The 21401-nt window shown below is 41.1% G+C and overlaps 1 protein-coding gene across 3 annotated transcripts in view; it reads right to left on the reverse strand.

Moving 5' to 3' along the window:
* Nucleotides 1–4897: 4897 nt before the first annotated feature.
* Nucleotides 4898–21401, reverse strand: part of LOC121576865 (CREB-regulated transcription coactivator 1) — a 35745-nt gene continuing 19241 nt past the window's right edge. For 2 of the 3 annotated variants that reach the window (XM_041890413.1, XM_041890411.1), the window contains 5 exons: nucleotides 17576–17806; nucleotides 9024–9110; nucleotides 7146–7232; nucleotides 6844–7018; nucleotides 4898–6572 (listed from right to left, as the gene is read on the reverse strand). In XM_041890413.1, the coding sequence (XP_041746347.1) occupies nucleotides 6361–6572; nucleotides 6844–7018; nucleotides 7146–7232; nucleotides 9024–9110; nucleotides 17576–17806 (792 nt within the window). In that variant the 3' untranslated portion in view covers nucleotides 4898–6360. The remainder of the gene's footprint in view (nucleotides 6573–6843; nucleotides 7019–7145; nucleotides 7233–9023; nucleotides 9111–17575; nucleotides 17807–21401) is intronic. The other variant, XM_041890412.1, reaches the window with a different exon arrangement.

Here is a 21401-nt window from a genome sequence, read left to right on the forward strand (position 1 = left end):
TACTACTAACTAGACCGAAACTGTGAAGCCATGAGCAACTGCTTTGAATGCTGATAAAGTTTGGGACTGAAAATATTTTAAAAACACATACAGAAATAGAAATGACAAAATATAAATAACAGAACAAGGACAATATGATATATAGATAGTTCATTAGTCATGCATTTAGTAAACCTTGGTGAAAATGACTGTTTTAATTGATATCGAGACTATACACAGAAAAAAGATGCCTCCCACAATCAAGTTTCATCTTACAAATGGGTCACATACGTAGTTTCACATAGCAACAAAGAAATACTACATCTCAGAATATGATTTACAGCACAATGGTTAAATATGTGATACCCACTTAAAGCTGACCAAGAGATTCTCTTTACATTACTAATTGGAAATACTTGCCAAAAGTGTCATTTTAGGTTTTCCAACTTCAACTGTTCTAGAGACGGCAATTATATAGATTCATACTGATCCATTTAAAAAATATAAATCTTCCTTTCATTCACTTGAGTGAAAGTTCCTTTGCAATCGCTCAATGTTTACCTTATTAGTTGAGGGAATTTATGGTGACAGGTACTCAAGGCAGTGACAGTATACTTAGTGAGAATCAAGATAAATGCTCACCAATTCCCTCAAGGCTTAAATTCCTTTCATTCTCACTTCAGTCAGTTTATTTCAATAACTACTGTCAATACAGGAGTCCACATCACCTTATTTGATTTCCACTTCCCATGCATTTGCAGAGCAGTATGGTACATCTATCGACAAGTATACATTGAGTGCTATTCCTTTTTTAACATGATGGGAAAACAAGCTGCATTGGAATAAGCCCTTTCTGGTTTTGCATCCCAAAATAAGGAATACGCTTCCAAGTCACATTTGAAATTACCGGCTTTACAAAAAGAAGAGAATATACATTATATGCCATCTTCAAATCTTGGGTAAAACAGTCAGCATTGACAGAACAGTCACTGTTCACATTCACAAGGCAGGTGACCACAACTAATGTGCAAAAACAACAGAATAAAAACACATCCAATATAATAAACATATTTGTCAGTCACAGTAACTGATATCTGTTTAGAACTGATTTCAAACATGCCTCAATTTATGTTAGCTAGCTAGCTATCCATAGTTCATATGCATACTGCTGAAGTCAACATGATAGTGTTGAATCATTTTCAATTAACCCGCATCTGCAATAGGGACTGCTTATAACATTAGTCATGTCATGCAACTGACAGTAATCTCTCTTGACAGTCATGTTCTACTGCCAATACAGAGTACAGTTGCAGTCAAATATATTGGCACTTTACAATTGAGTGCAATGGAGCAGAATGTTTTCTCTTTTCAAAATGGTTTGAATGGCAATTTTTTACCTGTAGGCACCTGCAATTTACCACAGGTGAGAAATTACACAGTAAAAGAGAATCACTTGACTCCAAACAAATTAATTTGAATTTGGAATAATTCAGTCTACCAATTTCTTAACTTTGAAGTAAGAAATCTCAATTTCAGTTTCTCTCTTGGTCATGTGCAGTTGTAAATCAAACAAATACACGTGAAAACCAAGTTTTTTCAATTTCAACTTATTTTTGAAAAAATAGTGAACCGTGCCAAATTTGACCGCAACTGTAAGTGCCATATTTAAGTAGCTGGTGAAACAGTTTTTATTATTATCACTCTTACCAGGCCATTGAAGTGACAGTACACTCCAAAATATTTCAAAAAAGTGGTCTAATGTCAAGATGAGTCCATGACCCAAGCCATATGTTCTGTAGCTCCAGCTATTCAGTGTATGCCCCAATCTTAAAGGAATGGAAAAGATGCGCACCATCTTATTTCATCATGGTACCCTGTACCCATTTTTCCCTTTCAGTTCACACGTGTAGCTCAGTAATTTGGGTGGTTATTTAGACAAAAAGAAATATCAAACTAATTACAGTATGCATGCTATAATCACATCAACTATTGGGCTTTTATCCACATCCATCAATTTGATTTGATTATTTGAGGAGAACGTGACGATGTGAATTTCCAAGTTCAAGATATGAGTTAACCTGCAAGGAAGCCGGTTAGAGTTGGAGGACTTGTTGACATGGTTTTTAATTAGGCTAGAAAACCTTTTCTGTATCAGGAAATTCAAAGTTGATTCATAATTTGACAGAAATTAACTCATTAACCCGCTTTTTGAAATGGATTAATCTCAACAGACAAATTTGAGGTCTGAAATCTTGAGACAATCTTTGGAGTGAACTACCACTCTTGGCATCTGATGTGTTATGAAGATGGGATTCATAATAGGTTCACCTTACAGGAACAACTGCCAATTTAAACACACAGTGAAGAACTAGGTGCAAACGCAAGTAACAGCCAATTCAATTGAATAACAAGTGGATGGTGGTAAGAAAGACTAAAAGGAAAATGCTTTTGGCTTATGTCATTTGGTGAAACAGAAATTCCAAGACAATGTTTCACAAATACATTCTTATTTCAGCAAAGTGCTAGCATTATGCAGAAATGGCGGTAACACAGTCATCTGAAAAGTAAACCGTTTATGTGAATCATTAGGAACAACTGACACATGCATCAATTTTTGACTGGGTTTTTACTACATTGTAGAGCGTGATATAAATCAAACCTGCTTAGCAAATGAAGGCCTTTTTCTGAGGTTGACGTACATCATGCGGTAATTTTCTTTCAGCTATAGCCTATGTACAGGATATATCAGAATGCACATTTTGGAAAATGTTCGGACAAACAAAAATATTTAGCAGAGAATTAATGTGGATGGCACTGTAAAAAGTAGCATACTTGCGTATTGCCGTTTGGCTAAAATCTCTCTCTCTCACCCTCGACTTTTTCCACATTTTGTTAGGTTACAGCCTTATTCTAAAATTGATTAAATTGTCCCCCCTCCTCCTCTCTCAATCTACACACAATACCCTATGGTTCCATGTGGCTCAGTTGGTAGAGCAACTATTTGGGGAGTTGCTCCCATTCTTCTCTGCAGATCCTCTCAAGCTCTGTCAGGTTGGATGGGGAGCGTCGCTGCACAGCTATTTTCAGGTCTCTCCAGAGATGTTCGATCAGGTTCAAGTCCGGGCTCTGGCTGGGCCACTCAAGGACTTGTCCCGAAGCCACTCCTGCGTTGTCTTGGCTGTGTGCTTAGGGTCGTTGTCCTGTTGGAAGGTGAACCTTCGCCCCAGTCTGAGGTCCTGAACACTCTGGAGCAGGTTTTCATCAAGGATCTCTCTGTACTTTGCACCGTTCATCTTTGCCTCGATCCTGACTAGTCTCCCAGTCCCTGCCGCTGAAAGACATCCCCACAGCATGATGCTGCCACAACCATGCTTCACCGTAGGGATGGTGCCAGGTTTCCTCCAGACGTGACTCTTGGCATTCAGACCAAAGAGTTCAATCTTGGTTTCATCAGACCAGATAATATTGTTTCTCATGGTCTGAGAGTCTTTAAGTGCCTTTTGGCAAACTCTAAGCGGGCTGTCATGTGCCTTTAACTGAGGAGTGGCTTCCGTCTGGCCACTCTACCATAAAGGCCTGATTGATGGAGTGCTGCAGAGATGGTTGTCCTTCTGAAAGGTTCTCCCATCTCCACAGAGGAACTTTAGAGCTGTCAGAGTGACCATCGGGTTCTTGGTCATCTCCTTGACCAAGGTCCTTCTCCCCCGATTGCTCAGTTTGTCCGGGCGACCAGCTCTAGGAAGAGTCTTGGTGGTTCCAAACTTCTTCCATTTAAGAATGATGGAGGCCACTGTGTTCTTGGGGACCTTCAATGCTGCAGAAATGTTTTGGTACCCTTCCCCAGACCTCTGCCTCGACACAATCCTGTCTCGGAGCTCTATGGACAATTCCTTCGACCTCATGGCTTGGTTTTTGCTCTGACATGCAATGTCAACTGTGGGACCTTATATAGACAGTTGTGAGCCTTTCCTAATCATGTCCAATCAATTGAATTGACCACAGGTGGACTCCAATCAAGTTGTAGAAACATCTGAAGGATGATCAATGGAAACAGGATGCACCTGAGCTCAATTTCGAGTCTCATAGCAAAGGGTCTGAATACTTATGTAAATTTACATTTTTTGGTTTTAATACATTTGCTAAAATTTCTAAAAAACAGTTTTTGCTTTGTCATTATGGTGTATTGTGTGTAGATTGCTGAGGAAATTGTTTTTTTGAATCCATTTTAGAATAAGGCTGTAACGTAACAAAATGTGGAAAAAGGGGTCTGAAATATTTGAAGGCACTGCATATAATAATCTATATTCTAGTAATGCAATGGTATGATCTAATTCCGAGTTGCATAATAATCACAAATATTTTAAGCTAAACAGTCTGAAGTAAACCAACTAATTATTTTTTGCTTATCATTAACATAACAGTTGGGGAAATATGCCTCTTCCCACATTGGGATTTAGGTAAGTAAAGTAACATTTACGTTTTCTGTATATACACAATTCACTGTACAATAGCAACATGATCACACATAGCTACAGTATAAAAACGTCAAAGGTTAAGTGGAAAAACAAAAGTTTTGATAGTGTTCTTTCCCAAACAAATAAATGGTTGACACTTAGATTCTGAGCCCATAGAAGGAAACATCCAATTTAGCCAAGTTGCTATTCACTTACTTCCATCTCGCTATATTAGTTTTCAAAACAGAAATGTCACAATATGAATCAGAGGGGAAGATAGAGTAAAGTAAAAAGTTAGAAGTATTTCAGCTCTACAAGTTGGTGTATAGACAAAAGCGCTTTTGGGACTCATTTTGCTGTGTGCATAAAATGGAATGGTTCCGATATTTTTCTACCAGCCCTAGTCTGGAGGGAAGTACCAAATATAAATTATGATAAGTAACATTGTCATTTTATCATAACAATTGCCTACCAAAATCATTTTATTTGCCTTTGTAAGTTTCCCTTTAAGGAGAAGAAACCCTCCCCATATTTGCACTCTCCATCACAAATTTAAACCCAACATTTGCTTTTTTACAAAACATCCATAACGTGTACCAGTACAAAATACAGTACAGTGATTTGTCAAACTTTACACTACATAACCACAAATATCGTCACTGACTAGGAGTTAAAAATCCTCTCAAATACAAGAAAATGTTACGAGAAGTTAAGAAAATACACTGTCACATTAGTTACACTTAAAAACAGTATAATACTCAATATGTAAGGCAAAATCAGGTGATCTCACAGTGACAAGTTCAACAGGTTTCTGAGGAGTTTGTATCTTTCAGATTTTCAGGAGGCATTCAATCTGGATATACATTTTCAATGAGAAAAGGAGAAATATGGCCATCTAGTTTTGGGAATTTGCATTTGCTATGTTTACTTTGTCACATTTGTTAAGCTTATGAGCAGCTAAATATAAGCATCTGTTATATACGTTTTCATTAATTATGATAAACTTAAAAACAACAGAGCTGGCACAAGATGAAATCCAATGATTTCTGGCCCATGTAAGTGATAAAAACACTTACAATTGGAGATCCTATCCTATATTTTAAGAGGCCTTATCTGATTCTATCTAGCGAGATGTCGTAGCAACTGGCAACCGTATGAGCAAACATGGGGAGGATTTGTACTCCTTAAGTTTAACAGAGTAGCTTAATAAATACATAAATATGTAGGTTAAAAATGTATAAATAGATACATAAACGTAAGTGTAGTTTGTACAATACAGTTAGAGCAGAGCAATTTTGGCATCGAACTCAAACACATTTTGAAATGCAACATAAAAAAACATTCAACTGAATTAATAAATATTTCAATAAATAAACATACATTTAAACAGAACATAATCCAACACACGCATAACGCAAACATTAACATTTGGTTGTCATTCAAAATAAAGCTTTGAGTGTGAAGTATAAAGCTGTTATGGTTGGTAGGGAATGATAATTGTCAAAATAGGTATGGTGCAGCTCACCTTCCTAGTGACTTTTTGCTTTTTAAACACAAAATAATGTAGATTTGTAAAAAAATAAAAAATAATCAAATCAAAAGGAGATATACAATCTGTTCTCAACTGTGACACTGTAGGATATATGGTAAGTAATTATATATAGTTAACGCAGCAAGCTAGCAAAGCTTTGACCAACCAACAATCTCATTGGAAATGACAGCAATTCCATTCCTGACCCTAACAAGCCATTGCATGTCCTTCTCCACAATGGGTTTTGGTGGCACATAATTTCAAAGGACTTGAGGGTGAGTGCGAGGTTGAATAGCTGAATGGCCATGCAACTGCGTAGATGATTCACCCCTACCATGCCTGGTTTCCCTTTCTTCCCAGGGTTCTTTTTTTGTTGGCCACTGACAGTTTTCTGCATTACAGCCTATCCATCCTGAACGTGTCCTCAGTGGCAGTGTCGGCCAGAACCATGTCGGGGTCATTGAGCATGTGCAGTCCGTCCAGGGTGAGGGGGTCGATCTTCAGCTCATTCAATGGGAACTGAGAGTCCGCATCGAAGCTGACATCTCCAACGCCGGCCAGTGAGTTGGTTAACTCCTTAGAGAGGCTGGGTGGAGACTCTCCTGTCACTAAAACGCAACATTTAGGGAAACATTTGACATTTGTGAAATCAAAGCAGCTGCTAGATAATTACCAATATTATTTTAAATAACAGTCTTCACTCAAATAATCTGTAACAAGAGAAACTAAATACAATTCATCTTACAAAACACATGTTTTCCTCATACTGGCCAACCTTCATAAATGACTCTAATCAAGCCAGGATGAATGAATAACTTGAATAGGTGTGTACAGTGCCAGACTAAGTGCTCTCTAATTGGCTCAGCTGCTGCTTGGTACCTGTGAGGATAATGTTGGGGATGTTGCCATGGCTACTGTAACCCAACGGCTGGGAGTGGTGCAGGCTGCTCCCTGTAAGGCCCATCATGGCTGCTTGTGTGTAGTTGAGGGTGGAGCACTGGTTGTACAGGCTATTGGAGCTGATCGGGTTCTCAATCATATTGAACTGCTCGAGCTAGGCAAGTGAAAAAAATTATAATAGGTCAAGTTAGGGAATAGAACACAGATCAGGCACAATTTGTAATATGTGGGGATATAGTGGCAGTGAAATTCATGGCCTAGTTTAGTGTGGGTTAAGTCACCTGGTGGGAGAGAGCGTTGGTCTGCCTTGATGCTAGCTGCTGGTCATAGAAAGAATCCCCAAATATACTGCCCACCACTGGAATGTGCTGAAAGAGACATTTTACATCTGATTAGAGCTTTTAAAAAATGGGTTATGGAAACTAATATACCTACAGTCAATGGGTAAAGCCTTTTCTTGGGTATCTGAGGGATATATAAGGGAACATTACAATCATGAGACGTCACAAAAAGCATGAGGCAATTTACAAGCCAGTCAATTCAAGCATCGTTAGGTAAATGGCTGTTCATGATGGCACAAACATCAGCATCTCATAACACTTTATTATGCCTATTCAGGCACAAAATTACCATAGACCACATGATTCATAAGAGCCACATCCACATAAATGTTTCAGCAGTAAGATTTGATCTGAACTCTAACATTATAACAATCCTGAGCAATAGGCCTTCGTTTAGAAAATAGAAATATCACAATTACCATCTTGTCATTTTTAGAGGGATTATATTGTAAGCTAGCAAAACAGTGCTTTAGCTAACGACAGCAAATAAATGCACATGACTTTGGCTAGCTACTGTAGCTAACTTGGTTTACTGTGGGGTGAAGTTAATTAGCTTCTGCAGTTTCTCTACTAGCAACTGAAATGCTGTTTCATGCCTTCAAAACTGACTTGCTCCAGTAATATTTACCATTTGATACATTTTGTGATGTATCCACTTTCTAAGCATATAATAAATTGCCAAAGTTTGGTAATGTAACACACTAAACTTTGGCATTCAGTAACACAATAGAAAATAAAAAACAGCACAATAAGTTAGTGGAACATGTAGTATTTATAAAGCTAATTTTCCCATGGAAGATTACATGTATTACAGCTAGCTACAGTAATGTAAAGGTAGGTTTAGATGGAATCAGACACTTTCACACGAAAAGCAGTGAACAGAACTAGAAAGAGTTCAAACCCATTTCTCAAACCTCTGACACTTAGTGTTATTTTTTGTAAAATATGCTGGAAACAAGGCTATGTAAACAGGAAACAATCAAAGCTGCTATAAAAAAGGGTTGGACTATCTAAAACTAAATCATATTTAAGGTTCTATGTAGGTGCTGCATATACACAGGACATACAATGAGTATACAAAACATTAAGGACACCTGCTCTTTCCATGACAGACTGACCAGGTGAAAGCTATGATCCCTTATTGATGTCACCTGTTAAATCCACTTCATATCAGTGTAGATGAAGGGGAGGAGACAGATTGAAGAAGGATTGTGTATGTGTGCCATTCAGAGGGAGAATGGGCAAGACAAAATATTTAAGTGCCTTTGAACTGGGTATAGTAGCAGGTGCCAGGCGCACCGGTTTGTATCAAGAACTGCAACGCTGCTGGATTTTCACGCTCAACAGTTTCCCGTGTGTATCAAGAATGGTCCACCACCCAAAGGACATCCAGCCAACTTGACACAACTGTGGGAAGCATAGGAGTCAACATGGGCCAGCATCCCTGTGGAAGGCTTTCGACACCTTGTAGAGTCCATGCCCCGATAAATTGAGGCTGTTCTGAGGGCAAAAAAAGGGGTGGGGGGGTGGGGGGGGGGATGCAACTCAATATTAGGAAGGTCTTCTTGATGTTTTGTACACTCAATGTATATTGGGTTCAAGCAAAAACACAAAAAGCTGCTATGCGACAACACTCAAAGACCTGAGCCAATATGATAAGCAAACAGCGAGCAGTGGTCTGGAGGATAGGAGATGGGGGTGGGATTGCTGACACTATGGAGGGGAGCGAGAGGCTGGGATGAGTAGCAGCTGGACCAATTACAGCCAATTTTAGGCAAAAAACCCTCCAACAAAGCAGCTTGGTGGTTTCGCCCTTACTTGAGGCGAGCCGCCAGGGGAGAAGCCTTGATTGGAGACTGGGGAGGTTGGAGACTGATTGGCCGGAGAGCCAGTCTGATTGCGGTACTGTTGGAGGGAAGAGTGTTAACCGGTGCAGAGTTCCATAATACTAGCCACAGAGCACTCAGAGAGGGCCCAAGGAGAGTCTGAGTTGGGCTCTTACACCATCTAATCACAGACCAGTTCACTCCCCCAAAAACCATCAGCCATTGCTGAAGGGGACCAATGAACCAAACTTTGTTGGAGCTAGAATTTCACTGGGTATATACAGTCAAGGTATCGACAAGCAGGAAACTCAATCCAACAGAAGAAACTTGTGTAAAGAGACTACAGAGAGCTTAAACTGACACAGTTTTAACTACTTTGCAGATACTGTATGAAACAAACAGACAATCATATTAAATTCACCAACTTGTCATGACGTGACTCATTAATATGATGACTTATTTATCGAATAAACTAACTATGTTTATTGTTACACAACTAAATTCATCATGTAACAATTTGGGGCACCACGGAGGTAGTTGTTTATAGAGTTACCATCTCCCAAATTAAACTCTAAAAAGGTCTTTACCTATCAATACAGTGGGGAGAACAAGTATTTGATACACTGCCGATTTTGCAGGTTTTCCTACTTACAAAGCATGTAGAGGTCTGTAATTTTTATCATAGGTACACTTCAACTGTGAGAGACGGAATCTAAAACAATCCAGAAAATCACATTGTATGATTTTTAAGTAATTCATTTGCATTTTATTGCATGACATAAGTATTTGATCACCTACCAACCAGTAAGAATTCCGGCTCTCACAGACCCGTTAGTTTTTCTTTAAGAAACCCTCCTGTTCTCCACTCATTACCTGTATTAACTGCACCTGTTTGAACTCGTTACCTGTATAAAAGACACCTGTCCACACACTCAATCAAACAGACTCCAACCTCTCCACAATGGCCAAGACCAGAGAGCTGTGTAAGGACATCAGGGATAAAATTGTAGACCTGCACAAGGCTGGGATGGGCTACAGGACAATAGGCAAGCAGCTTGGTGAGAAGGCAACAACTGTTGGCGCAATTATTAGAAAATGGAAGAAGTTCAAGATGACGGTCAATCACCCTCGGTCTGGAGCTCCATGCAAGATCTCACCTTGTGGGGCATCAATGATCATGAGGAAGGTGAGGGATCAGCCCAGAACTACACGGCAGGACCTGGTCAATGACCTGAAGAGAGCTGGGACCACAGTCTCAAAGAAAACCATTAGTAACACAGTACGCCGTCATGGATTAAAATCCTGCAGCGCACGCAAGGTCCCCCTGCTCAAGCCAGCGCATGTCCAGGCCCGTCTGAAGTTTGCCAATGACCATCTGGATGATCCAGAGGAGGAATAGGAGAAGGTCATGTGGTCTGATGAGACAAAAATAGAGCTTTTTGGTCTAAACTCCACTCGCCGTGTTTGGAGGAAGAAGAAGGATGAGTACAACCCCAAGAACACCATCCCAACCGTGAAGCAGGTGGAAACATCATTCTTTGGGGATGCTTTTCTGCAAAGGGGACAGGACGACTGCACCGTAATGAGGGGAGGATGGATGGGGCCATGTATCGCGAGATCTTGGCCAACAACCTCCTTCCCTCAGTAAGAGCATTGAAGATGGGTCGTGGCTGGGTCTTCCAGCATGACAACGACCCGAAACACACAACCAGGGCAACTAAGGAGTGGCTCCGTAAGAAGCATCTCAAGGTCCTGGAGTGGCCTAGCCAGTCTCCAGACCTGAACCCAATAGAAAGTCTTTGGAGGGAGCTGAAAGTCCGTATTGCCCAGCGACAGCCCCGAAACCTGAAGGATCTGGAGAAGGTCTGTATGGAGGAGTGGGCCAAAATCCCTAATGCAGTGTGTGCAAACCTGGTCAAGACCTCCAGGAAACATATGATCTCTGTAATTGCAAAAAAAAGGTTTCTGTACCAAATATTAAGTTCTGCTTTTCTGATGTATCAAATACTTATGTCATGCAATAAAATGCAAATTAATTACTTAAAAATCATACAATGTGATTTTCTGGATTTTTGTTTTAGATTCCGTCTCTCACAGTTGAAGTGTACCTATGATAAAAATTACAGACCTCTACATGCTTTGTAAGTAGGAAAACCTGCAAAATCGGCAGTGTATCAAATACTTGTTCTCCCCACTGTATAACATGATTATTCTTTAGGTCCCCACTGACCATTCCCCACATTCTGATGTTGGAAATATTGTTCCAGTGTCTACTTTTTGGACGTTATAATTTTGGCGGCAAAAGTATTCTGGAGACAAAGGGACATTCCAATCAATACTGGAAAGCAAGAAAGAGATTCCCCTACTGCCTAAGTTACGGCCGACCCCCCCCTTCCCCTCTTCTTTGGGTGAGAGTGGGTCTGGTTGTCATCAGCCATTGCCAAGCTGATCTGAGGCCTTGGATCCTCACCCAGGAGAGTCATGACAAACTTCATAAGAGGTTTTAATTTGACTCAAAATTCCATTGCTTATAGTCAGACATTCTTGGCAGAATAGATTAATGCCCCAATACATTGCTTGGTAGTCTACTAAATATTGCTATTAGGTTGTAAATCACAGCTGGCATGCTACATTATTTGCTGCCTCCTGCCATTCGGTTGGCACGCACTTAATATTTTGGACAAAAACATACAAAAATAAGGCTGGGAATCTCAACACCATCAAACTAGGAAAGGCAATGATCACAAGTCATAACGTGGCTAATAGGCTAGCTAGCTTATCTAATATGCATTTATTAAGCAAGCTAAAAACATAGCCTTGTAGCTACAGTGGGGAAAAAAAGTATTTAGTCAGCCACCAATTGTGCAAGTTCTCCCACTTAAAAAGATGAGAGAGGCCTGTAATTTTCATCATAGGTACACGTCAACTATGACAGACAAAATGAGAAAAAAAAATCCAGAAAATCACATTGTAGGATTTTTAACTAATTTATTTGCAAATTATGGTGGAAAATAAGTATTTGGTCAATAACAAAAGTTTCTCAATACTTTGTTATATACCCTTTGTTGGCAATGACACAGGTCAAACGTTATCTGTAAGTCTTCACAAGGTTTTCACACACTGTGGCTGGTATTTTGGCCCATTCCTCCATGCAGATCTCCTCTAGAGCAGTGATGTTTTGGGGCTGTCGCTGGGCAACACGGACTTTCAACTCTCTCCAAAGATTTTCAATGTGGTTGAGATCTGGAGACTGGCTAGGCCACTCCAGGACCTTGAAATGCTTCTTACGAAGCCACTCCTTCGTTGCCCGGGCGGTGTGTTTGGGATCATTGTCATGCTGAAAGACCCAGCCACGTTTCATCTTCAATGCCCTTGCTGATGGAAGGAGGTTTTCACTCAAAATCTCACGATACATGGCCCCATTCATTCTTTCCTTTACACGGATCAGTCGTCCTGGTCCCTTTGCAGAAAAACAGCCCCAAAGCATGATGTTTTCACCCCCATGCTTCACAGTAGGTATGGTGTTCTTTGGATGCAACTCAGCATTCTTTGTCCTCCAAACATGGCGAGTTGAGATTTTACCAAAAAGTTCTATTTTGGTTTCATCTGACCATATGACATTCTCCCAATCCTCTTCTGGATCATCCAAATGCACTCTAGCAAACTTCAGACGGGCCTTGACATGTACTGGCTTAGCAGGGGGACACGTCTGGCACTGCAGGATTTGAGTCCCTGGCGGCGTAGTGTGTTACTGATGGTAGGCTTTGTTACTTTGGTCCCAGCTCTCTGCAGGTCATTCACTAGGTCCCCCCGTGTGGTTCTGGGATTTTTGCTCACCGTTCTTGTGATCATTTTGACCCCATGGGGTGAGATCTTGCGTGGAGCCCCAGATCGAGGGAGATTATCAGTGGTCTTGTATGTCTTCCATTTCCTAATAATTGCTCCCACAGTTGATTTCTTCAAACCAAGCTGCTTACCTATTGCAGATTCAGTCTTCCCAGCCTGGGGAAGGTCTACAATTTTGTTTCTGGTGTCCTTTGACAGCTCTTTGGTCTTGGCCATAGTGGAGTTTGGAGTGTGACTGTTTGAGGTTGTGGACAGGTGTCTTTTATACTGATAACACGTTCAAACAGGTGCCATTAATACAGGTAATGAGTGGAGGACAGAGGAGCCTCTTAAAGAAGAAGTTACAGGTCTGTGAGAGCCAGAAATCTTGCTTGTTTGTAGGTGACCAAATACTTATTTTCCACCATAATTTGCAAATAAATTCATAAAAAATCCTACAATGTGATTATCTGGATTTTTTTTTCTCAATTTGTCTGTCATAGTTGACGTGTACCTATGATGAAAATTACAGGCCTCTCTCATCTTTTTAAGTGGGAGAACATGCACAATTGGTGGCTGACTAAATACTTTTTTTCCCCACTGTAAATGTTTTTAGCAGCTTTGGTGGCTACAGCTAATGGATTGCATTTGTTTAGTTAGCAATAAATGTGACTCACTTAGCTAACTATACTGAACTTGAACGACTTATCTCATTGTCTCTTATGTATTTGGGATGTTCAAATGGGCAGGCGAGCTAGCTGTAAATCCCATTCAGTTGTCAAAAAAACGTGGGGACAGATGCAGGCATTGGCAGCTGGCAGGCAGGCTCCAGCAGTATCAGTGCAATTCTGACTGCCAACATTTTTAGAGGGTTTTATCGTCCAAAATAGGGGATGGTCCAAAATAGGGGAGGGATGTCCAACGTATTTTTATTGGGCACAAGGGAGGGTCGTGCGTTTTTTCCCCCTGGTTTACATTAGCTCTTTTTCAGGTTTTACCATATCATTTCTGTGGTCCTCTGTAGCTCAGCTGGTAGAGCACGGCGCTTGTAACGCCAAGGTAGTGGGTTCGATCCCCGGGACCACCCGTACACAAAAAAAATTATGCACGCATGACTGTAAGTCGCTTTGGATAAAAGCGTCTGCTAAATGGCATATTATTATTATTATTATTTCTTCCATCCTAGCCAAATGTCCTCATCTGCTTGCATGCTCCTCCCCTATTTCAAGGTGTTTTGGTACTTCCCTTAAGCACTACGCTAAATACAGGGAAATTCTTGAGGGAAACCTGTTTCAGTCTTCCAGAGATTTGAGACTGGGACAGAGGTTCACCTTCCAGCAGGACAATAACCCTAAGCATACTGCTAAAGCAACACTCAAGTGGTTTAAAGGAAAACGTTTAAATGTCTTGGAATGGCCTAGTCAAAGACCAGACCTCAATCCAATTGAGAATCTGTGGTATGACTTAAAGATTGCTGTACACCAGCGGAACCCATCCAACTTGAAGGAGCTGGAGCAGTTTTGCCTTGAAGAATGGGCAAATATCCAAGTGGCTAGATGTGCCAAGCTTATAGAGACATACTCCAAGAGACTTGCAGCTGTAATTGCTGCAAAAGGTAGCTCTACAAAGTATTGACTTTGTGTTTGTTTCACCCCAAAAAATGTTTTGCATCTTCAAAGTGGTAGGCATGTTGTGTAAATCAAATGATACAAATTTCCCCAAAATCCATTTTAATTCCAGGTTTTAAGGCAACAAAATAGGAAAAATGCCAAGAGAGGTGAATACTTTTGCAAGCCACTGTAAATACTGTATTTGCAGGAAACCATTCAGGTGTATTGTGGCTTTTGCGACTGCTTTCAAATTTTTCTAGCTGCCTATAAACACACAGTCCAGTTCAAAGTGAATGGCACAGGCCCGTATGGCAATGGTCTATTTGCATATAGGGCTACTGTAGATATCATTGGTTATGGCGTGCACCGGTTTGTGTAGACTGGACAAGACTGACAAGCTTTTATTTACTGCAGTGTCTATTAATTGCCCAAACGCACAACCATTTTCCCACTCTTATTACTAGAATTTTCACAAATATTCTTTGAATGTATGAAAACCCCTTGAAGTATTAAAAATAATTTGATTAAAATGATTATTTGGCCTTACTGCTATTAGCCCATGCAAATGCACTGAATAACATATTAACTACATGGAACAGATAGTCCCCAAAAAAACTAATGGAAGTTTGTTCTGAAGTGTCTGTCCTATATCTGAGAGATATAAAAAAGATCAGGAAACATTAGTAAACATTATGTTTTTTACATGTATTTAACCCCTTATTTCTGGCACTAAACAGTCTCCATATATTTTTTCAACTGGTACCGGGGGACCTTCAGATGAGTCTTGAGGCCTGTGGGCATCCTAGAGCAAAACATGTATGTGTTCGTGATGGTCTCACCTTTCCACAGAGGGGTCATAATAGTTTGTACAGTGAGGGAAAAAAGTATTTGATCCCCTGCTGATTTTGTACGTTTGCCCACTGACAAAGACATGATCAGTCTATAATTTTAATGGTAGGTTTATTTGAACAGTGAGAGACAGAATAACAACAAAAAATCCAGAAAAACGCATGTCAAACATTTTATAAATTGATTTGCATTTCAAATGAGGGAAATAAGTATTTGACCCCTCTGCAAAACATGACTTAGTACTTGGTGGCAAAACCCTTGTTGGCAATCACAGAGGTCAGACGTTTCTTGTAGTTGGCCACCAGGTTTGCACACATCTCAGGAGGGATTTTGTTCCACTCCTCTTTGCAGATCTTCTCCAAGTCATTAAGGTTTCGAGGCTGACGTTTGGCAACTCGAACCTTCAGCTCCCTCCACAGATTTTCTATGGGATTAAGGTCTGGAGACTGGCTAGGCCACTCCAGGACCTTAATGTGCACTCCTTTGTTGCCTTGGCCGTGTGTTTTGGGTCATTGTCATGCTGGAATACCCATCCACAACCCATTTTCAATGCTGGCTGAGGGAAGGAGGTTCTCACCCAAGATTTGACGGTATATGGCCCCGTCCATCGACCCTTTGATGCGGTGAAGTTGTCCTGTCCCCTTAGCAGAAACCCCCCCCACAAAGCATCACTGTTTGACGGTGGGGATGGTGTTCTTGGGGTCATAGGCAGCATTCCTCCTCCTCCAAACACGGCGAGTTGAGTTGATGCCAAAGAGCTCGATTCTGGTCTCATCTGACCACAACACTTTCACCCAGTTCTCCTCTGAATCATTCAGAAGTTCATTGGCAAACTTCAGACGGCCCTGTATATGTGCTTTCTTGAGCAGGGGGACCTTGCGGGCGCTGCAGGACTTCAGTCCTTCACGGCGTAGTGTGTTACCAATTGTTTTCTTGGTGACTATGGTCCCAGCTGCCTTGAGATCATTGACAAGATCCTCCCGTGTAGTTCTGGGCTGATTCCTCACCGTTCTCATGATCATTGCAACTCCACGAGGTGAGATCTTGCATGGAGCCCCAGGCCGAGGGAGATTGACAGTTATTTTGTGTTTCTTCCATTTGGGAATAATCGCACCAATTGTTGTCACCTTCTCACCAAGCTGCTTGGCGATGGTCTTGTAGCCCATTCCAGCCTTGTGTAGGTCTACAATATTGTCCCTGACATCCTTGGAGAGCTCTTTGGTCTTGGCCATGGTGGAGCGTTTGGAATCTGATTGATTGATTGCTTCTGTGGACAGGTGTCTTTTATACAGGTAACAAGCAGAGATTAGGAGCACTCCCTTTAAGAGTGTGCTCCTAATCTCAGCTTGTTACCTGTATAAAAGACACCTGGGAGCCAGAAATCTTTCTGATTGAGAGGGGGTCAAATACTTATTTCCCTCATTAAAATGCAAATCAATTTATAAAAAATGTTAAATGCGTTTTTCTGGATTTTGTTGTTGTTATTGTGTCTCTCACTGTTCAAATAAACCTACCATTAAAATTATAGACTGATCATTTCTTTGTCAGTGGGCAAACGTACAAAATCAGCAGGGGATCAAATACTTTTTTCCCCCTCACTGTAGGCCAAACCGTTCGGACGCTACAGACGATTCTGTGAGAAGACCGATTTTCGGGATGTCTCATGGTCTGACAACAATACTCTAGCTGTCACCTTTCACCGCAGATGCAGAAGTGCGACATAGGTGGATGCGGTGGATTGAGACGCATCCAAAGCAAAAAAAAAACAGATATGTCTAGCTTAAACTGACATATTTTTATGGGGATTGTTTTATTATGCTAACTAGATTTCCATGGGGGGGGCAGACATCGACCTTAGGGGGTTAAGTAATTCCTCTCTACCCGTTTACCTCTAAGCAAAGTAGAATTTATGGTACGCAGCTTGCTAGCGAGCGTTATCTAGTTAATATAATTTGATTATTTTGAGAAATAATTTAATGATTTTGATGAAACGAGAACAAAAAAACACAAAAATCATGGGAATTACTACTGGTAATAATGTCACCTCCCATACTCTTGTGGAAAAGGCTAATCCAACTTACACTTAGCAACAATCCCACCTCCAATGTCACAAACAAAATCATTTGATCATGTAGAGCACCATACAAAAAGCCCATGGTAAATCTTATCGAAACAAGGACTACAACACTGGCTTTTTTTTTGGGAACTTGTCAGCTCAATTTTCCCCCCGTGTCATCGGTCTACAGAGTGTGCGACTCACCGAATTGATGTTGATGCTGGCAGTCGTCGCAATCTGGCTGACTGGGGAGGACTGGGTGGCTGTGGGGGCAGTGGTGGTGGCCAGGGGCAGGGTGATCAGCCTGATGCCCTGGGGCAGGGCCTGCTGCTGCAGGTCATTGAGCACTTGGGCCTGGGACTGCGCTGTCAGCTGGCTAAAGAAGGCGTACTGGGATAGCTGCTGCTCCAGAGTCAAGGCCTCCATCGCCACTGCCTGGTAACAATACAGGAAGGGAAGAAAAGCATGAACTTTACCTGACGAGAGGCCAAGATTTTGGGGTGAAACAACGAAAACAAGGTATCCAACACTGTTACGACAGGGTTACAGTAGCTGGCAAAATAACATAAGAGCGTTTGGTAACTTTAAACTGTAAATAATTTAAGCAAGCTAGCTAACTTGGCTAACTGGTGAAACAATTAAATTATATCCAGTTAGTTAGCTACCGCACCGCTCAACACTGCCAAAACTGATAAGTTGGCTCAACTAATGCTTACATTCAGACATTTTACATATCGTCTTCAAGTGTATTATAAAACTGGATCAATATACACTACCAGTCAAAAGGTTGGACACACCTACTCATTCAAGGGTTTTTCTTTATTTTTACATTGTAGAATAATAGTGAAGATATCAAAACTATTAAATAACACATATGGAATCATGTAGTAACCAAACAAGTGTTATATTTGAAATTCTTCAAATAGGCACCCTTTGCCTTGATGACAGCTTTGCACACTCTTGGCATTCTCTCAACCAGCTTCATGAGGTAGTCACCTGGAATGCATTTCAATTAACAGGTGTGCCTTGTTAAAAGTTAATTTGTGGAATGTATTTCCTTCTTAATGCGTTTGAGCCAATCAGTTGTGTTGTGACAACGTGGGGGGGGGGGGGGGTATACAGAAGATGGTCTTTTACCAAATAGGGCTAAGTCCATATTATGGCAAGAACAGCTCAAATAAACAAAGAGAAACAACAGTCCATCATTACTTTAAGACATGAAGGTCAGTCAATATGGAATATTTCAAGAACTTTGAAAGTTTCTTCAAGTGCAGTCGCAAAAAACATCAAGCGCTATCATGAAACTGGCTCTCATGAGGACCACCACAGGAATGGAAGACCCAGAGTTACCTCTGCTGCAGAGGATAAGTTCATTAGAGTTACCAGCCTCAGAAACTGCAGCCCAAATAAATGCTTCACTGAGTTCAAGTCACAGACACATCTCAAAATCAACTGTTCAGAAGGGACTGTGTGAATCAGGCCTTCATGGTCGAATTGCTGCAAAGAAACCACTACTGAAGGACACCAATAAGAAGACGAAGAGACCTGCTTGGGCCAAATTAGAGATTTTTGGTTCCAACCACCGTGTCTTTGTGAGACGCGGTGTGGGTGAACGGATGATCTACGCATGTGTAGTTCCCACCGTAAAGCATGGAGGTGGTGTTATGGTGTGGGGGTGCTTTGCAGGTGACACGGTCATTGATTTATTCAGAATTCAAGGCACACTTAACCAGCATGGCTACCACAGCATTCTGCAGCGATACGCCATCCCATCTGGTTTGGGCTTAGTGGGACTACGATTTGTTTTTCAACAGGACAATGACCCAACACACCTCCAGGCTGTGTAAGGGCTATTTTACCAAGCAGGAGAGTGATGGTGTGCTGCATCAGATGACCTGTTCTCTACAATCCCCCGACCTCAATCCAATTGAGATGGTTTAGGATGAGTCGGACCGCAGAGTGAAGGAAAAGCTGCCAACAAGTGCTCAGCATATGTGGGAACTCCTTCAAGACTGTTTGAAAAGCATTCCAGGTGAAGCTGGTTGAGAGAATGCCAAGTGTGCAAAGCTGTCATAAAGGCAAAGGGTGGCTATTTGAAGAATCTCAAATATAAAATATATTTTAATTTGTTTAACACTTTTTTTGTTAGTACATGATTCCATGTGTTATAGAAATATTCTCAGTTCATGGACAGAACAGGAAACATTAGGGATTGGAGCCATGGGCAGAGGAAGGTTATTGTTTTCCATTTGAAAGTATCACACACTCGGAGCATTGTTTGTGATGTAATGCCTTCCTCTAGCAATTGAAAGCTCTAAATTACTCTTGAGGGATCTTGGCTAGCTGAGCCATTCCAGGTAACAAGGCCAAACTACACCTGGTAGGCATCGCTTGCTCACCTCACATAGGGATTCAGCCATGTATATAGGGCGGCAGGTAGCCTAGCAGTTAGAGCGTTGGTTCAGTTACCAAAAGAGTGCTAGTTCGAATCCCCTAGCCAACAAGGTGAAAGGCAGACCCTGGACGTGACCCCACTCTCTGAAGGGTGTCTCAGGGAAAGTTGGGATGTGCAAAAAACACATTTTCAATTCATTCATGAAATAGGACAAATATAAGCACCCACCAAATTATTATTATTATTATTATTATTATTATTATACACTGAACAAAAACATAAACGCAACATGTAAAGTGTTGGTCCCATGTTTCATGAGCTGAAATAAAATATCAAACATTTTCCATATGCACAAAAAGGTTATTTCGCTAAAATGTTGTGCACAAATTTGTTTACATCCCTGTTAGTGAGCATTTCTCATTTGCCAAGATAATCCATCCACCTGACAGGTGTGGCATATCAAGAAGCTGATTAAACAGCATGATCATTACACAGGTGCACCTTGTGCTGGGGACAATAAAAGGCCAGTCTAAAATGTGCAGTTTTGTCACACAACACCACAGATGTCTCAAGTTTTGAGGGAACGTGCAATTGGCATGCTGAATGCAGGAATGTCCACCAGAGCGGTTGCCAGAGAATTGAATGTTCATTTCTCTACCATAAGCTGCCTCCAACATCGTTTTAGAGAATTTGGCAGTACGTCCAACCGGCCTTACAACCGCAGACCACATGTATTTATGGCGTCGTGTGGGCGAGCGGTTTGCTGATGTCAATGTTGTGAACAGAGTGCCCCCTTGGTGGCGGTGGGGTTATGGTATGGGCAGGCATAAACTACGGACAACAAACACAATTGCATTTTATTGATGGCAATTTGAATGCACAGAGATACCGTGATGAGATCCTGAAGCCCATTGTCGTGCCATTCATCCGCCGCCATCACCTCATGTTTCAGCATGATAATGCAAGGCCCCATTGTGCAAGGATCTGTACACAATTCCTGGAAGCTGAAAATGTCCCAGCTCTTCCATGGCCTGCATACTCACCAGACATGTCATCCATTGAACATGTTTGGGAGGCTCTGGATCGACAGCGTGTTCCAGTTCCCGGGCAATATCCAGCAACTTCGCACAGCCATTGAGAGGAGTGGGACAACATTCCACAGGCCACAATCAACAGCCTGATCAATTCTATGTGAAGGAGATGTGTCGCGCTGCATGATGCAAATGGTCACACCAGATACTGACTGGTTTTTTGATCCACGCCTTACCTTTCTTTAATGGTATCTGTGACCAACAGATGCATATCTGTATTCCCAGTCGTGTGCAAACCATAGATTAGGGCCCAATTTATTTATTTGACTGATTTCCTACAACTCAGTCAAATCTTTGAAATTGTTCTATGTTTAGTTTATATTTTTGTTCAGTATAAAATAGAAACACCACTACCAGTTCTCCTTTTGAAGTTTTAGGGTCGAGGTAAAATACATTTGTCTGCATAGCCGTTTAGCTAACTCCAGCACCTTTATCTCTCAGAATTGACCTTGTTGATTAAACAATATAATGAATCAAAATGTTACATCATGCTTTTGGCCCTTTAAAAACATCAAGGTAAAATCCCATTTTAGTTAGAGATTTA

The sequence above is a fragment of the Coregonus clupeaformis genome, chromosome 11 (genome assembly GCF_020615455.1).
Source record: "Coregonus clupeaformis isolate EN_2021a chromosome 11, ASM2061545v1, whole genome shotgun sequence".
In the NCBI taxonomy this organism is placed as follows: Eukaryota; Metazoa; Chordata; class Actinopteri; order Salmoniformes; family Salmonidae; genus Coregonus; species Coregonus clupeaformis.